Source organism: Ambystoma mexicanum, chromosome 11 (assembly GCF_040938575.1).
Source record: "Ambystoma mexicanum isolate Mex_15411 chromosome 11, UKY_AmexF1_1, whole genome shotgun sequence".
In the NCBI taxonomy this organism is placed as follows: Eukaryota; Metazoa; Chordata; class Amphibia; order Caudata; family Ambystomatidae; genus Ambystoma; species Ambystoma mexicanum.
This window is the reverse complement of record NC_090934.1, coordinates 1,407,471,108-1,407,488,909: the sequence shown is the minus strand read 5'-3', so window position 1 is coordinate 1,407,488,909 and position 17,802 is coordinate 1,407,471,108. Positions and strand designations below refer to the sequence as shown.

General features: G+C 43.5%; 1 protein-coding gene across 1 annotated transcript in view; it reads left to right on the top strand.

Moving 5' to 3' along the window:
- The window catches only part of LRRC28 (leucine rich repeat containing 28), a 379,410-nt gene that overhangs the window by 247,674 nt on the left and 113,934 nt on the right, over positions 1-17,802 (top strand). The window contains exon 8 of the mRNA XM_069625051.1: positions 16,093-16,268. Within this exon, the coding sequence (XP_069481152.1) occupies positions 16,093-16,268 (176 nt within the window). The remainder of the gene's footprint in view (positions 1-16,092; positions 16,269-17,802) is intronic.

Below are 17,802 nucleotides of genomic sequence, written 5' to 3'. Positions count from 1 at the left end.
GAGAGCAGCATTGGGGGGATGAGACAACATCATTGGGGAAAGTCACATTACCCCCCTTGCCTTTTCGCAATGTTCCCTCCATCAGAACCGTAATGGTATATTGCACCACTCCCTCAACCGTCTACCAGAAAAACTTTAAGTAATCCCCAACATGGCGCAAAGAACAATATATCAACCACTGAGGTGAGGAAGCGGACGGGAGCAATAATGATCCCTACCAGTTTCCTCAACATCACATAAGGAACGAGATGATAAAAACTGAGACGAGAAAGCGGGATAGAACAATAAAGATCACTAAGACTGTTAAACCCACGCAGCGGTCTAGTCTTTGGAAACTATTCAGTCATGCCGGGAAGTTTAAAACCAGTGCAGCTGACAACAAGAGGATAGAGCTGTAGATGCTGAGCTGCACGGGGACCTGCCTGGACTCCAACCAGTACGCTGAGGGAGAGGATGCTGCGAGAAAGTGTCAAGGCTGACTCAGACGGCAGAAGAGGAAACAGGAGTGCAGGGGGCTCACCACACGAGAGCGCAAGGCTGCAGGAATAGTTTATGGATACAGCGAAGGCGCAACGGCTAACTGGATGCACACCAAGCCAGCAATCCGAGAGGAATCGCAGCAGATAAGTGCGATGAACACTACAACCACCCAGTAAGCCCAGGGAAAGCAGGATGGTTACCGGGTTTGCCTGAGAATGTACGCTGCTTTGTAGAAAACCGCAAGCGAAGTGAGGAATATGAAGAAGCTAACATACCTGTAAGCTGTGCCACAAAGGAGTGGTTGAGCCGGCACCTTTAAAGAGAATGCAAAGTAATTGTGAAATATAGTCGAGTATTAACGCACTGGGGAAAGAGAGATGCATTACTGAAACAAACATTGTTAAACAAGGCAAATATTGTTTCATGGATAAAAGGAAAACTTGTTGTATGAAAGCCCTGGCAGGAGAGTACTCCAGGTGAAGTTCAGTGTTGAAAGATTGTATGAAAGTCCTGGCAGGAGAGTATACTAGGCCAAGTCAAGAGTGAGGAGAATTCCTAGGAAGTTGCATGCCCTTAGGGTTCTAAATTATTTGACATGCGAAGTGAAACCTGGGGAAAGGAGCTATTTTCCCGCGAACTGTGACTGCGCCAAGAGGGGAGTTATCCTATTGCGGTTCTAGAGAACTTGGTTATTCTTTGTTTGAACGTTTAACTTTTCATATTGGTTCAGGGAACCAGGTGAAGGGAGCCATTCCCTTGAACTGTGAATATTACCCACTTGGAATGTTTTTCTTTGGATTTATATCTTTGTGTTGAAGTTGAACATGTGTGCACCTTGAGATCCAAAGACACTATCCTTTGTGCCCTAGATTTAGTGTTTAGCGTGTGAGGACTAGAATACGATTTTCTTATACAGGACATAACTTTGGACATCTTGACAAAGGACACACCCCTTAGTTTCTGTTTGAGGTAGGGAAATACCTCCTAGATTAGGGATAGTGAAGGCATTTTCCAACCCCTTATTATTTTGACTTAAAGTATATAACCAGAACCATGAGTCCTCTGTGTCGGTGTCTCATTCCTAGCTCCAAACACCTTAGACCAATGACCTCACTGCAGGTGCTGATACCTACCTCTGCTCAAACAACCTTATTGCAGGGTCTAGGCCACCCACAACCCCAAAAGGCAAGAACCACATTGCTGTGATACTCAGGACAGAAAGGACATCAACCCTATGGGAATGCACAGCACACCAGTTCTGGCGGACCACGAGGGAGGGTAAAGAACTAAGCCATACTGAATCTTACACAGTACAAAAAGGTGCGGATTAGTACTCTGTATCATCACAAAATGACAGGCCAGTTGGTGGCGTTCCATACCTTGATTACAAAAGCATGCAAGACTTGGACTGCAACTGACTGAGGATATGAAAGACTGTTTCCTGTTAGATACTATTAATAGGTGCAGGAAATATCTATTCTGATATTGGACCATGTCTCGGGGTAAGGCCTATGGTTGAAGTGCCACCTTTCTGAGCCAGTGATAAATGGGGGCCTGGAAAAGAAGTATATAGGGCTCCTGAAAAAATGCCTTACTAGCCATCCCACTCCAGAGTCAGTGGGGTCTGCAGAGGTCAGGGCAAAGGGTCGGAGGGCAGATAGGTAAACCGATCCAGGCAGCAGGAGACACCACCATGAAAGTGGCTAATCCATTAGCAATTATGGTGCAGTACAACAGGGAAATGAGGCACTGCATTGCGCCAATATTAAAATACCTGTGAGAAAAAAAGAAAGGCTTTGGAAATCTTATAGCAGGGGTGAGTGGTGTGGAAGCCTCAAACCACAATCTCAACATTGCAGTGGACATCCCTGAGACAGGATTTAAACAAATATCCAACAGGGCAATCTGTGGAGGCAGGGATTGCTTCATCTTACTAATTTCAGAAAAGATGTACAGTCTTGGATATGCCATTCGACAGTGAGGAGATCTTTGGCAAGAACATCGATGACGCATTAAAATCAGTTAAGAAGGACACTGACACAGCAAGGTCCTTAGGCTCGCTACAGGCCACCAAGAACTATTGGCCCTTTCAAGCTACTTCAGAAAGATTGTCATCTGGAATTAAAGGCTTCAGGTCATATCACCACCAATCTTATTTCTCCCAGGGGTACCAAAGAGGGTATAAGCGGAGCCACAAAAGTAAGGACTATCGCTCCACAACGAAGTGCAAAGGGTGAGAGGTCAGAAATGCGAGAGTGACAAGTAGATCGTTTTCTACTAACTTGACCAGGATTTCCCTACCTGTCAAACTAAGGCTGCAGGAAAATGGTCTAATATCCAAATGTCTCTCCCTCACACTCATACATGCAACAAAATCATACAGGGGTAATTTGGCTGTTTTACCTTCATAAAATAACATTTACATTCAAACAGAATGTATAACATGAATCTTGTAGCCAGTGTTGAATTCCCTTCCCCGGGATCAATTCAGGATATTTCAAACCAAAGTCCAAAACCAAGAAAGTTATTTTCAATAGCTAAGTTGCACTCCAAGTGCAACTTTTATTTTCATTCCATAAGTCCTTCACTTGGCAATTTGATTGTCTTATTTTCAAACAGCATTTATCACTCTTCAAGGCAATTGTTAAAGTTTCCACAAACCTCTGTTTGACAAACCAAAAAGACTTTATCTTCACACAACAAGTCAGTTTTCAGTGCAATTATTCTCTTCTTTGAAGACCAATCACTTGCTCACCTTTCTTCTTCATAAGTAACAGTTTTGTCAGGATGGGTTTAAAACAGTTCATCATAGCACGTTGGTGGACTTGCCACTTTCTTTCCACCACAACCTTCTACCACACTGCAGCACTTCAAATTATCTTCTTCCTGGTTCACTCGCCTGCCAGGACTAACCACTAATTGTCCCTTTCCTGGTGTACTTGCTTGCCAGGATAAAACTCTTGCTACTACTACTCTGTTTACTTCAAACTTTCCACACTTCAATCCTCAATGGGGAAGGTTAAATCAACAACTGTTTCTTGGATAAGTCTTTTGACTTTCAACAACAACAAGGGGTTTATAACTTCTTCCACAAGGATACAGTACCCATTGACAATGTCTCTCACACTGATTTGTTTGCCCCTGGCAATGCAGGTTACATTTCTCTCCCCCTTGATGATTTCTATAAGGAGGGCTTTTATCCTGCAATCTTTCCTTTTACACCACCAATTAGCTGCTGGTAATGTAGTCTACAGTGTCTCCTTTCTGGTGATCCCTCATTAGGCCAGTTGTATTCCCTTTCATTTGTGATTGCCTAACCTTGTTTTAGGCAATGCTAATTATAATTTTGTCTTACAGGTAATGTCTCTTTTTGTAGATTACATTCACTTTGTTTGACTATTGTTTCCTTTTTACTTTGGCAATGGTGGTTACAATATTCTTTGACTCAATCTCTCTTCACGTGAGAGTTGTGCCCAAAATGCTTTAATTCAACAGTTCAGTATTCAAAAGCTTTACTTTGAGCCAGCGGTCTATTTCAGAGTGCCCTGGGGTTACCTAGCGAAGGCCAACACACCCGTCTTTCCTTGCATCTCCAATGGTCCCACTGCTTCGGTTTCTTTATTCGTTCGGATTGTCATGGTACCTCACAGCTCAGGTAACACTCGTGCTGCTTGCGCCTCCTGAAAATGGAGCTTCCCTGTGTCCTCACATACTCCAGTGAACGCCCGCACTGCAGCAGAATGCAGGAACTGGAGAGCTTCTCTCTTTCAGGACAGCTAGTCTAAATACTGCTTTCAGCTGCACGTTCTCCACATTATACAGGATTCATGACTTCTGACACACTCTTGACATGGCGCCCACTTTCAAGACAGAAGTGGCTCTGTCTTTTACTGCTTCTTCCTGCTTCTGCTGCTCCCACTGCTTCTTAATGGACCGCAACTGAAAGGCCTTTAAATGTTAAAAGGTCCTGCTCAGGTGTGGGTCATTACAACCACTTGACTGCACACTACAGTTTTGTAATGCTGGGCCCCTCTTCCTCTCAGTACAAAGAGCATAATGGGGCTTTAAGTCCATAATGTTCTTTTTCATTTTAAGATTATTTAATTCACTCTGTTTTAAAGATTTATAGAATGTACATTTAGAGGAAGCTTTAAACAGAATTAATGGTTGGCTCTTAGTTTGATAATTCAAACATAATGTAAAATTATAACTATCAGAAGTAGTTGTATTAACTCCCTGACCTTTACATATATCCTTCCCATGTTTACCAAAAGGGTTTTCCCAACTGACATTTTGGGTAATTTCGGAAGGGGGAAGCCTTACTATGACAACATGCCATTAGGTATTGGAATTAAAGAAACTTCACCCTTAGAAGAGGATGAATACTTCGTCTGTCCTAAGGAAGTCGTATTTCCTTGGTGGCCACCTCCTTCCATGTGATCCTCCTGGCTAATACCACCCCCAGGGTTAGGATCAGGTAGCCGCTGCCTTCACCGGCCACATGGGAGGAGACTTTAGGCTGGAATTCTGTGAGGACTCCGTAAGAGTCCTCACAAGGGGCACACACCTTCAAGTGCCAGATTCACTAAACAGCTGGCCTTACGTACAGAACAGACAGAGCCCCAGAAGCATCTAGTGGGAGGCCAAATTATGTAATTGTACAACAATTGGCAAGAACGGACAGCAGAGAAGTGGGGTGCTGGACATAGTTAAGCAGGGGCAAACCCTATAATGCAAAACAGGAAATGCCACAACAGTTGCTACGAAAAGAAGTGGAAGCCAGGCTCCACAAAAGAGCCCTACAAAAGGTCCTCAAGAGATAACCCTGCAGGAGGTTACAAAATCAAGATTTCCTTGCATCCCTAGATCTAGAGGACACATTTGTTCACATGCCCATTCACAAGTCACACAGAAAATATCTAGTTATTTGTAAGGAAAATGTGTTATCCATTCAGAGTACTCTCCTTTGACCACAGATCAGCGCCCAGGACCTTCACCAAATGCCTAGCACCAGTGGCCACGTGCCACTAGACATTTGGTGAAGCCTGGAGGTGAAGACGCTAGCGCCATCATGTTAATCCATGCTCTGGAGTGTACCGTCAGGGTAGCAATTCAGTCCGTCCAATACACAGTTCAGACGTTAACCCTACTAGTATTTCCACCAGACATCTTGAATGCCACCCACCGAGGGTTGGTAAATCCTCTCCAGAGAGATTCAGTCTATCAGGACAGTGATCCACTGATTCAAGACAACCCCGGCTCTTTCTGCAAGGACTTTCATGGCCCTTTTTGTAACAATTTCCTACTGCATCGATCATTGCAGGCTTTAAATGAGACGCTTTCAGCAGTTTCTGGCTGACAGGTTTTCACAAACCCAGGGCCACTGGGAGGACAAGATATCAATCACAACCGCTCTTCTAGGACACCCGCAGTGGTGGAACCACAGTGAGAGCACCTTGTCCAAGGAGCACTGCCGTGGCAACCTCGCCACCAGGAGTCGCTCGTTACAGATGCAACCCTAGCAGGGTGGGAAGGACATCTCTGAGAATTCACCGCAAAATGGCATTGGTCAGAGGAGGAAGCACCCCTACATATTAATGTACCGAGTTAAGGGCAGTTGGTTGTCACTGGAATCCTTTCTCTATACTCAAGTGACACATGTCCCTGCAGCTCCTCACCTGCCTGGACCACAGAACAGGATAGCAGGTGCGCTTAATCTGCAGAGCACAGCTAGGCTTCGAATTGAAACTACATGAAAGACGGATAACAAGTGTGCACATACGTTTGGGGATACCGCAGATAGATCGATTTGCCACCCAACTGAACAAGAAATGTGACCCCCTTTCCCTGCAGGTTTCCCCAGAAGCTCTTGGTAGGGGATGCATTCTCCGTCCCATGGGTAGGATTCTCATAGCTCGAGCAGGACCAGGCAGTCATGCTACTCCAACCTGTGCATGTCAGCGGACCAGCCACTGTGCTTGACCCCAACTGTGAACCTGCTATCCAGGAGTGAGAACTGCATCTACCATCACGACACCCAGTTGCTCAAGCTCACAGCCTGGCTCCTGACTTGGCTAATTCGGCCATTTTAGACATCTCAAAGTGGTGTAGGAAAGTGCGTGAGGTGGCAAGCATCACTTCAGTGTCATAATCTTCCAAGTATACATGGAAGTGCTTCTATGAGCTGTGTGTGCAACAGCTGCTACAGCCCTTCCATGTGCAGTCCTATCAGATTCACCCCGACCTACTAGCCTTCCTGGAGAAAGGATGAACGTATTCTTCAGTAAAAGTACATTTGGCAGCCATATCTCGCTGCACTCCTCCTAGCCAGAGGATAGTTAAGCATTTCATTACTTATTCCTTATCTTCCAACCAGTCAAATAAGTGGCACCAGCATGGAAACTAAACACAGTCCACTGCGTGCTTATTAAGCAGTCTTTGGAGTAACTTTCAAAGGCCCATATTCAATGTTTTATGGAAAGTCGCATTCGTAGTAGCCTTTACTTCTCTATGGCTTGTTTAAAAAATTAAGGCCCTGGCTACAAATGACACGTATTTGTGCTTCTTCAAAGGCAAGATTGGCCTCAAAACAAATCGGTGTTTAGTGCGAAAGGTACCAACTGATTTCCACTTAGTCATCAATTGTGATACCCATATTTTTTCAAAACGCTGCTTAGCCAGCAGAAGTCACTCTGCACACTCTGGATGTGAAATGGCCGTTCAAATATTGCATGGACATCACGAAAGAATTCTGCTAACTTTCACAGCTGCTCATCTCTTTTAGACTTGTAAAGAAGGGAAAAGCAACTTGGAAGCAGGGAATGTCACGATGGATTACATCAGCAATATCTTTCTGCCACATGAAGGCAAATGGACTTCTGCACAGTAGAGCACATGCTAACTCTATTCTAGCGATCCTGCTGCAAGACATTTGCTCATCAGCTTTTTGGGCAATGTCATGCACACGTCTTATACTGACCTATGCAACATAACCCTTCCCCTATACACCACATTCTAAAGAGGCATGGGAAGATTCTGATGGTTGATCCTGATTTGAACTATGCACTACAAATGCAGGCTGACATTAGTTTGCACAAATGCACATTCTTCAGAGACATTCTGGTCAGCAGCTTTATGGAGAAAGAAAACAAGAATATTGCCCATACATGGCTTGGGGAAGCTACAAAAGGCTTTCATAAATGCACCAGATGTAAAGTTTGCAAGTTTGCCTATAATTGTGAAACATGCCAAGAGCCTATACTCAACTATAGCAAGATCACCTGTGATTCAGATTACGAGGTCTCTGCACTCAGGTGTGCTTGCAACAAGTGGTACACTGGCAGTACCAAATGCAAATTGAAGATACGCATTTTACAGCATGTCAGAGCCATCAAGAATCATGATGCAGCATACCCAATGGCTAAACATTTTGAAGAGAAGCAGAACGGCAAACTAGATGGTTTCTCTTTTTTTGGGATACATATGGTCATCACTGGCCAACAGCCCTTCTCGTTTTCTTTGTCTCAGGAGGATAGCTCAGGGGCAACGTGCTCGCCTTAGAAGCGAAACGACTTGGAGCAACACAGGTTCGATCCCCGGGTCCGCGCTTAGAAACCTCTGGGTATTAAGTGCGTAGCATTTCTTTTCACAGCATATTCTTGCACAGCATATTGCACTTTATTAAATCTGTGACTTGCAGTGTATAGGTCAGAAGGCAAAAGACAACTGACATAACAAGTATGACTTTTTGAGTGCATCCTTATTTGGAATATTTGCACAGCACATTATCTAATCTGTGACCTGTATTGCACAGTATCGAAGTGAACTAGTTACTGATGTTTGGTATGACCCCTTGAGTGCGTATTAACGGGACAGCACAAGATGGCCACCATATAGTAGATATCACCGATAGGTAGTACTACCTCGAGTTCCATCATATTTCACTGGCATGCAAGGTCTAAACTAGACACTGACATAGGACTACTTGTACGGCAGATCTACGCATATCTTTCTCTTTCTAAACATCCTCCTTCCTTCATTATTTAACGTGTGTGAGCAGACGGGCAAATCATGTGGCGAAGCAACTAGTTGTTGCGAAACATGTCTTTTTTTGCAGCCGCCTCCACTTGTTACCTTGAGGAGCTGCTTGGATATTTTAATACTTATTTTTTGAATAAAAAGGATATTTCTAACCCTTTATTGTGGATGCAGGTGTTTCCTGATTCTGATGAATATTTATTGTTGCCAAGAAATACCGACTGGGAGTGTGACTCGCATTTGCCTGTATGATTACACTGGATCAAGCTGTATATGCTGGAGAAGGAATACATTTCTTCCACATTGATATTGTTCATACATGCACATTGCGACCTCCGCCAACACCAGTAAAGGCTCTAGGGACCACCAAATTATGAGCACTTGACCTGGTTAGAATCTGAACATGGGCCTCCAAGGGTGGATCTAAACACTCAACGTCAAATTGAATGGGATCAAAACTAACCAAAACAAGGTGAATGGACTTCAAAAAGCCTTGGTTTTTCTTTTAACTATGAAGCCGAATATAGGTAACAGAAGACTCCCAGCCTGACGGTGTGGGATATTCAATGCACGTGAATCTATTTAAGCTGCCAAGAACTGGTCTTATAGGTATGCAACTCGCCTGTGACCACTCCTCTAACGCACACTCGTGTTCCCATAAGTGAAGCCTGGACATGAAACTGGGTTCGCTTGAAAAAATCTACATCTCTTATCAAAAGGGGTCATGCACAAGTTGCGGAAAGCGCAACGTGCATGCATTGATGTTCAAGCTTTACACCACTGTTGGTAAGTCTAGCTATTAACCATTATTGGTGTTTGTAAGACGCTCAGTGATGCAAGTGATCAGGATCCTTCTAGTTTAATGAAAAAGGTATTAAGTTACTTAGTACAGCAAGTCCGTAGATACTGAGCTTACATCCTGCTGGCGAGTTCACATTAACATTTGATGTTTGTACACCAATAACGCCTATTCTTCAAAATTAAAATCCATCAGTTCACATTATTCATGAAAACTTAAGAGTGGGGCATTATTAAAGTTTGACTGACGTTTTGTACGTGATAGTGCAATGGGCAGTATACCATCGAAGTGGCTAATGCTCCTACAGGCAACTGGAAATCTATATATTTTACTAGCCATCAGTGACTGTACAGAGCATTCTTAAGTATTTAAAGTGCATAGATCCTTTTCGTCCATTGAGAGTCAAATGGGGAATAAATAAAACTGTGCTTTAGATACAAGAATGGCACAAATGTGAACAGCCTCGACTTGCTTCTCCACACTGGCAAATAGAGTGGTGGGTAAGTGTGAAAAAAGATCTTGGTTTAATGAATAGTTAATATTCACTTTCATCTGCACCTTTTTTGGAAGGCCAAAATAAGGCAACTGAAAGATACCCATGCTATGCCACAATTGGGTTACCCCAATCCTTTCAAGTAATTTGGAAAGACCAGGAAGAAGAGTAATAGGATGGAACATGGAAAGATCAGAAGAAAAAGGGTGTAGCCTTCTTAAAGATATTAGAAAAAAAGTACCAGAGGATATCGGTGCATTATGAAAATTAGCCAAGCAAGAAGACTGCGAAGGAAGAATAGATTTAATCCATGAGGCCAGACGAGGGTCAGAGGGAGCGGCAGTCGGGTGACATTGGGGAATAGTTTGGAATTATAGTTTAGAGTCCTAGTTTGGTGTCTGGAGTTTGAAGTCTTGAGCTATACTTCTCAGAACCCCATAGCGAAGTATACCCCTCTACTTACCAGTTCTCCTTCTGCTTTAAAATAACCTATTGTGTCCTAAAAGCCATATACTGGCATATGAAATTCTGTTTTGGCCTGCTACGGACTAAAAAGACCCACTGCTGCCCCTCAAAGTGAGATAGCTGTACGGAGGCTTTTGCTAGACTCTACTTGGATTTGTAAGGGCAAGGGATGCATGTAGAATCTGTGAACTGTTCCTCATCTTCCCCCTAAACTCTGAGCTACGTTAGGGGCTCTCTAGAGCTGCTGATCCGTTTCTTTGCTGATATTCCTAATTCTTTGGCCCAAATTTGTCATAGCTGCAGGACAGGTGGTGCTGCTCATCCAGTTCTGAAATGTGGAATTGGCCCACCCCAGCTCTGTTCAGCAGGGTGGGGCTCCCAGCTCTGTCACTTCATGTAGGATGATGATATGGCGATGTTTAGTAGCTTGGTAAGCATCCTTAATGGCAGTCAGCAAAGCAGCATACAGACATCCACAGAACAGGTTGACAAGAGGAACACCACGTTCCCCATGTTTGGGTGGAACACGATGCAGCAGCCCCCACCCCCGGATTATATCCTTCTTATACATTCTCATAACATGGTTTTCGATTGAAGGGGCGTGCCAGAGATCACTGGATAGTAGCGGTACAAGTGAAACAGGTGTTCTCCTGTCTATTCTACCATCTTCCCATACTATTGTACTTATGTTTCGCCTACTTCCTTTTGCTGTATTGCGTACACCTTGCTATACGCAGCAGATGTGTTTCGGCGCAATTTTAACAAGTCAGCAATAACTGGTACAGACTGGTACAGACTGCCTATTTCGCAGGACTTTGGCAGCGCCTAGTCCGCCTAATGTTGCTAATTCTACACACTGAAGACGTTTAGCCGAGCAAAGCGAGAACAAGGCACCGTGCTGAATCTCGCTTTTCTAACCAGAGTGGAAATACCTAAGAAGCGAATAGACTATGATGCGAGCTGCGTCTTGACGTTTACCAAGGCATCTCTGAGTTAGGACATGTGCATAAATGCACAGGATCCACTTTTTTCCAGGCAGGGTAATTCAGTTCAACATGGCAGATGTTCTCGTGGAGTAACATTTACTAGTAAGGCACTGCAAGTCATTTAATGAATAGCAGCATGTGACATTATGCACCACAACTGTCAATGCTGGGAGATGCCACACAAACTTCAATCCATTTGTACTCCTTTCTGTCTGGAGTATTGTTTGCCAGATTCTGTGGCTGGGAAGCACGAAGAAGTGAAGAAATCGTGCGTAGAGATGCCATCATATCAACAATGTGAAGCTACCTGATGTCGGGAATTCCATCCTTCTAGCAGTACACTCCTCCCAAGCGCCACCCGCCCATGAATCCCCCTCCCTGCCACCTGCACAGTAAAGAGGCAACATATTGCTGTAGTTAAGAGATCTTGGGTATTCCAGTTTCCTTCATCTGCATAGTTTTGGGTTCAATAAGCTGATCCTGAGGACATGTTGGGTAGGAAATTCTGCAGTGCATAGAAATGTGTAGGTCATTGCAACCATTTTGCTAGGGGCTTCCTACAAAGCCCACACTCATCTCTGCTTAGCTGGTGTTTAGTAGCTGCTTGTCTGACCTTTGGGAAGATTTGTGGTCCTTCACGCTGTGAACTACTTTTTTTTTATTTCTTTTGCCATTTACCTACATATTGACGTTTTATCCGTGTTTCCCTCTCCTCCACATTTCCTAATAGAGCCAGGTCACCCATATCACAGTCCTTTTAGTTGATATTTTATCTTCGTCTGTAATAATACCACATTTTTATAATGCTGTATGCCAGTTGCCTCCCTCGTCTAAGCCCTGCAGTAATAAGTGAAGTGTTCTTCCCAAGTTAATGGTACTCAAGTTATCGAATTGAGAAGTATCAAGGACTAGCGCGTCCCTGTCGGCACTTGCAAACTGCATGCTGGCCACATGCCTGTGAGGCCTTTATGCTGAACCAAAGCTTAGTGCCAATTACATCAACAATAAAGACCAGTGTTGTCAATTTAGGAAGGCTGAAGCTACTGATCTTTACTTTGGTTCCTCTGTCATATCTTTGTTCCTTGGGGGACGGAGGATCCTACATTGTGGATTAACTAAGACATTTTCTCGAGTCTGATTTATGTTTTTTGTCCTTCAGTTTGTTTTTGTGGTAACTCACTAGTACTTCTCAAACCACCCTCTCATTTTGTATGGCTCTCCTATTATTTGTTGATGAACATTCATTCAGCTGTTTTATTTCTTTTTCCTAACACAGAACTATTGAGAGGAAAGTTATGTCATACTCCTGGAGCAGATGTCACATTTCTTTCCCTTGTCTTTTTTTAGGATAGTTTGTCTAAAGTCCAACCAAGGGCTTCATAAAACCATATATCTGAGAAAGTACATAAGCTCCACTCTTAGGATAAGGCTATACACCTGAGAATGTCAGCCGCATGGACAGAGCAGCCAGGCCCATCTTAGGAGGGAGAGAGGGCTGTAGTTTAGTACAAAGAAATGGTAGCTTACATATGGTCCAAAGAAACATTGGCACACTATGTATTGTAAAGATAAATGGTTTATGCAAATACATGTAGGCCCAGATAAATCTTGGGGGAATAAGAACTATAACATTTCATGTAAACACAATTATAAAAAAAACAACTCGATACTCATGGGATGCAACCCAAAGTATAACCGTTTTAAGAATAGCAATCAGCAGTTGAAGGTGAGTCAAGCCGACAACCCATTCAGCATGGCAGTCAGCTATTCTTGGGGAGTAAAACCAGGTTTTATATACTTGTAGAATACCATCAGTAATTCAAGGGTAGTAGACCCTGTCAGTCATGCAGTTACAAAAATCACTTGGTAAACCAACCCAGTTACAAGTATACACTTTGTAACAGATATTACTTTGTAGAACCCAGTTCAGAGCTAGTAAAGCAACTCATACTTTCTGTGGGGGTCTTAAGCTACTCAATGATAAGTATGAACACTCAGTAACTACGTACTAAGCAATTCAGGGAAAGGAAAACCCAATTACACTTTAAGACACAGTGCATTTCAAGTTAAGAATTTGACCTATTGGTACATAACTATCCGCAACCTGTTAGCTAGTTATACCCAGTATAATTTTAAGAAGTGTATAATACAGTTTCTAAGGTAAGTAAGAACTTTATAAACTATTTTAGAATAGAATAGATATATAATTTAGAATAGCACACATCAGGGAAGTACAACCCAGTGTTACAAGTTTAGAAGAGCAGCAGCTATTCAGGTTGAGTAAGACCTATATACTGAGGGCCTACCAGCTATTCAAAGACCAGTATTAACTTGAAGACTGTTTTAGATCTGTATATAGCAGAGCCAGGAAAGCAAAACCCAATGGTACCCAAAGGTACACTTTAAGAATGAATGACAATCTGTTATTAAAGATTGGTAACCCCTATTGGTAAGCTTTTACACTCATTCAGTTAAGAATAATAAAACAGTACCAATACTCATTACGTTTTAGAATATGGAACACGATTCAAAGTAAGTTAAACAACATGTATACTTTTACATGTGACTGCTTAAATAGTAGTGGCTCGCACCCACAATTGTTACAGGAAAATGAAGATGACAGTCCACTGTTTAACTAGCAGTGACTTGCACTAGCAATTGTTACCGTTACAACACTAACTGATAAGTACTTTTATACTTGTTACTATTTCCAGACAGAATCTTTATCATCAAAGTCGTTCCCTACTCTATAGCATGAGTTTTCTCGGAGGCGGAAGAGGGACCCTAGTGGTCTTGGGGCAGCTGTAGGCAAGACAGGATAGGGTTCAGTTACAGAAAAGTCACAGTTCAGAGGATTTCTTCTTTAACAAGGATTAGCTTCATAGTTAAGTGTTCAGGGACTTCAGAGAAGGCTCCCTATATGATTTCCTGCATTAGACCTGGGCAAGGAGTATGGGCAAACTCCCATCCACACAATTCACCCCCTCGGCCTCACAAGATTCACACAGGACTAAGTTAAGTATTACCCAAGCCAACACAGTACCTTCGGAGAAAAGAAGTGTTCTGAGTGGATGCCTTCAGGATACAGCAGCACAGGACCTGATCCCTAGATTCTTCATTTCGACAGGAAAGAACTGGACACAGCAACGGTTTCTTCATGAATTCTCATGGCTCTGTGGATTTGGTGCCTTTTTACTGCAGCCAGATGAACGAATATCGCTGGTCGGATTCTCTTCACTCTCTCTGTCCTTCACTCTGGTGAGGATTCGAACCGTGTCTCTGCCGGTCCAGCAGGAGTCCAGCAAAGTTTTCGGACGGATTCGACTTCAGAAAACCATGCACTGCACTTGAGCTTGAGTTCCCAGGGTATTGGCGGTTTGCAGCCCAGCAAAGTCGCAGCATGTCATTGGATGGCTCTAAATTCAGGTCTTGTTGAGACTAGTGGATCTCACCAGCCTCTGGCTTAGAGTCGCATTCGGAACACCCTGGTCGATTGGAAGGAAGGGTTGCATCAGGCTCCGGATATACAGCATGCTCTCCGGTCGCTGGAAATCACTACAGATCTTTTCTTCATCTTCCTCTTCGGATTCAGCCCCAGTGGTTGATTTCTCAGCAGATTCTAGAATTGGAGTATTTATCAGAAACTACGCACAACTTCTGCAAACTCTAACTGCAGTTTACAGAAGGGGCGGTCTGGCTGTCCTGTCCAATCAGGAAAGCCAGCCCCCCATTGGGACTTGGTTCATTTTAGGCAAGGTGAAAGACAAAGGGTTGCAGGGTTTTGTACTCCCCCCCCCCCCCCCCCCAAACCCCTCCCCTCGCTTCCTGCCTTCTCAGACACTCTGGAGCCGCAGCAGGTAATACAAAGGATTCCCGCCGAAGACGAAACTTCAACCAATGTCGTTCCCGCCTAGAATGGCAGAAGACGACCTAGGAAACAACAAGCAAACAAGAAATGGTGAGAAAAGGAGGCTCCCACCATTCTAGCAGAATGGGGCCCCTCCTGTGCATTGCCGGGGCTGATTTGACAGCCTTCGAGTAATGACTAAAAGTCATAAAGGTAAAATCACTGCCACAAACCATTCAAGTAAACTTGAAATTGTAACAAAAAATGTTACCAGGTAAGTAAGAAAACTGGCTCAAGAGAATTAAAAGGAAGCCACTGCATTTAAAATGCTTTGTGCTTCCAAAGTATATTACAGTCAGGAAACTATAACTCAAATCACACACTATGGAGAAACATAAAAAGGTTACCCATAAAGAGTAAAAGACTGTGAGAGGGCATCAAGATTTTACTTCACCTAGGGACAAGGAAAAATAATTGCGGAGTCCAAGCAAAAAGTTCTGGTGTTGACACGGGCCAGAAAGATTTATCATAAAGATGAAAATCTTACCCAACACCTTTCAATATCAGAGGCCTAAACCTAGGTTACCCCAATAATGGTGAATCCAAAACCGCACACCAAGGTCCCCATGACTGGTTATTTCAGGTAGAACAATTCGGAGAACTATTGTTAATCGCAATCAACCATTTTTTAACCAGCAGGTCATCTCTGCTACAATGTCTTCATAATGGATGCTGAATGTTGGCAATTACCCAAACTGTTGGACTTTGCAGGCATGGAAAGAAGATTGTGTTTTTATGAACTAATGAAAGATCAGCGGTCTTTATCGCTCTCTTAGATACTGCACCCCCTTTCCTTTTCCTTTTGTTCAGAATATTTGTACTCTTTAGTAAAGTGCGAGGGGCAGTGCCCTTCATTGGTCTATTTCATCATGGTGCCATGTGTACTTTCCTAACTGCTTTGTTGTGAATGTCTCCTCTTTACTAGCTGTGGTACACCCACTCGGATTTCCGAAATGAAGCTGCTGTGTTTCTCCTCCGGGCAGCTGTCTGTCTTTCTGCCAGCAGAGGTGAAATCTATCGGAGCCACCACGGATTATGTGTTGCCCCTGCAGGAGCTGGCAATGAGAACCGTCTATAATGCATTTTACATGTTTTTAAAAGGTAATTTCCGCCCAGTTGCTTTACACAATGCTTTATTGATATGGAACACAGACTTTCTTGATTCGTACAGAAGATGTGCCATTATTTAACAGACTAAGCCATTACTGTGAGATAAAGTACAAGCTCAAGTATTTGCTCGATGTATATGTCAAAAGCCAATTGACATTTAGCACGTATTTGTCTGGAGTCCTATTAAAAAGATGGTGGCTTATCACGCACGACAGTAAAACGAGAAGCTGACATTTTGCACTGGAAATATGTTGATTCCTTGCTTCATAGCAAACTACCTTGTCAGGCACCGCAGTCTCTAAATGCAGGCTTGGTGTCAGTGTAGTAACTTTGCTGAAAATGTTGGGGGGGACATGACATATGAAGAAAAGGTGCCCCAGCCAAATGAATGGGGACAAAATGGTGTGCCATGAAAGTTGGGGGGGGGGGACAAACACCCTGTCCCCCCCTAAAATGACGCCCATGCTTGGTGTGCACCGGTGGAAAGGAAACAAGCTTCTGAATCCTCCTCGATTCACGAGACTGATTGGTTCAGATCCTGGGGCACAAATCTGGTTATGAGCACAGAATGCAAAATGTTTAATGGCAAACCACACCCCTTCATGCATAGCAACGCTGAAAGATCTCATCTCCTGATTGCTTGACAGTAACAAGAGGTTAAAATCTTTCTAAACTCCACACACATTGATTTTTCTGGATCACCCAGTTTGCTCCACGTGGGAAGTCGAGAGCAGAACGTACACTTTCTAGTTCAAAAGCTGACCATTTAGCTACTAGACAACATTTCAGTTGCTTATCCAACTGGAAACTATCAAGGCATCTGACTGTAGTGGAGAGACAGTGTTGGGCCTAGTGTTGCAAATATTCACTATATGCTAATAGGCTCTACCAAAACAATACTATCAGCACAGTTCATTGTGACTAAAAGCAAAGGTGGGTCTCAGAAATGACAATTGCTGTGGCCACACCAGCCAAGGGAGACAGAGGGAGACAGAGGGCACTATCTTGGGAGTAGAGAGAGTCACCTTCTTAGATATGGCACTCCTGAAGGCTGTAAATGGGGGAACACTCAGAACTGGCAGAGAACCCGTAGCCATGTTGGATAGCTCACACACACATACAGGTAGCTGACGTGGGACACACATATGCCCTTAGCCTGTCCGATGTCGAAAGATCCATATGCTGAGCAGGAGTACCAGAACAGCATGCACCCCGGCCACAAACCCCAACGTGGCTCACTGACCGGACTCCATAGCAATACATATGCAAAAACAGAAATCTGTTTGCTCGCTACATAATCACAAACTGCAGATTTCAGTTTCACATGTTCTGCAAAGACAGTTGGTTCCTCATGAACCTGCTAGTCAGCTCCCTGGTTCAGAAGGCCCCAGGACACTCGGGTGGGCACAGAAACGTGGCGTTAAACGCAAAATTCTGTATGGGGGTTTATAACATGTATGTATTATAACATAGAACTCAAGGAATCCCCTGTTTGTCTTTTGTCTATAGAATGTATATATTAACA